General features: G+C 69.2%; 1 protein-coding gene across 1 annotated transcript in view; it reads left to right on the plus strand.

Moving 5' to 3' along the window:
* VEGFA (vascular endothelial growth factor A) overlaps positions 1-1,519 on the plus strand; it is an 18,326-nt gene that overhangs the window by 2,414 nt on the left and 14,393 nt on the right. The window contains exon 3 of the mRNA XM_029943170.1: positions 130-906. Coding sequence (XP_029799030.1) covers positions 130-906 — 777 coding nt within the window. The remainder of the gene's footprint in view (positions 1-129; positions 907-1,519) is intronic.

Raw genomic sequence — 1,519 nt, forward strand, 5'->3', positions numbered from 1 at the left:
CCCCCCGTTTTAATTTATTTTTGCTTCCCATTCCCCGCTTAAATCGGGCCGACCGTTTGGGGAGATTGCTCCTTTACTTCCCCAAATCACTTCGGATTTTGGAAACCAGCAGAGAGAAGAAAGAGGTAGCAAGAGCTCCAGAGAAGTCGAGGAAGAGAGAGAGAGACGGGGTCAGAGAGCGCGCGCAGGCGAGCGAGCAACGACAGGGACAGGGGCAAAGTGAGTGACCTGCTTTTGGGGGTGACCGCCAGAGCGCGGCGTGAGCCCTCCCCCTCGGGATCTTGCATCGGACCAGCAGCGCTGACGGACAGACAGACAGACACCGCCCCCCGCCCCAGCGCCCACCTCCTCCCCGGCCCGCGGCCGAGGGTGGACGCGGCGGCGAGCCGCGGGCAAGAGCCGGAGCCCGCGCCTGGAGGCGGGGTGGAGGGGGTCGGGGCTCGCGGCATTGCAGTGAAACTTTTCGTCCAACTTCTGGGTTGTTCTCGCTCCGGAGGAGCCGTGGTCCGCGCCGGGGCAGCCGAGCCGAGCGGAACCGGGAGAAGTGCTAGCCCGGGCCGGGCGGAGCCGCAGTCGGAAGAGGGGGAGGAGGAAGAAGAGAAGGAAGAGGAGAGGGGGCCGCGGTGGCGACTCGGAGCTCGGAAGCCGGGCTCATGGACGGGTGAGGCGGCTGTGTGCGCAGACAGTGCCCCAGCCGCGCGCGCGACCCAGGCCCTGGCCCGGGCCTTGGTTCCGGGAGGAAGAGGAGCCCGCCTAGGCGCCGAGGAGAGCGAGCTGCCCCGCAGCCCGAGCCGGAGAGGGAGCGCGAGCCGCGCCGGCCCCGGCCGGGCCTTCGAAACCATGAACTTTCTGCTCTCTTGGGTGCATTGGACCTTTGCCTTGCTGCTCTACCTCCACCATGCCAAGGTAAGCGGCAGTGCCCACCAGGCGTCGCGGGCCGCTTCAAGCGCCTCTCCCGGCTGGGGACGTGCGTGCGAGCGCGCGCGTGGGGGCTCCGTACCCCACGAGGGTCCTTGGGCACCCGGCGCGCAGCTTCCCCCTTAATCCTCATACGTGTAGGGGGAGGGGGCGCGCGCTAGGTGGGAGGGCACCAGGATAGAATCTCACCGCCCACGCGGGCCCTGCCCACCCACCAGAGTCACCGCACGTACGATCTGGGCCGACCAGCGGAGGGCGGGAGCCAGAGGAGGAGGCCGAGGGGGCTGGGCTTGCGCTGCGGCCGGCGGCTGAAGTTTGCTCCTGGCCTCTGGTCCCCGACGAACTGGAAGTCCGGGCGGCGGGGGTGGGACCCGGAGCCCAGTGGGCAGGGGGGTTGCCCAGACCTTGGACCGAGGGAGGGTTGAGAGCACGGAGGGGGCAGGGCGCGGGCGAGAGAGGGGGCTTGCTGTCACTGCCGCTCGATCTCTTCGGCCCTCGCCACGAGTTTGAGAAAAGTTTCGGGGTGGGTTGCCGAGGGGACCCTCGGTCTCCGCCGGGCCACCTGCGCCGAGGCGCCCCCGCCCGTTCCCGCTCGCGTCCC

The sequence above is a fragment of the Suricata suricatta genome, chromosome 7 (assembly GCF_006229205.1).
Source record: "Suricata suricatta isolate VVHF042 chromosome 7, meerkat_22Aug2017_6uvM2_HiC, whole genome shotgun sequence".
In the NCBI taxonomy this organism is placed as follows: Eukaryota; Metazoa; Chordata; class Mammalia; order Carnivora; family Herpestidae; genus Suricata; species Suricata suricatta.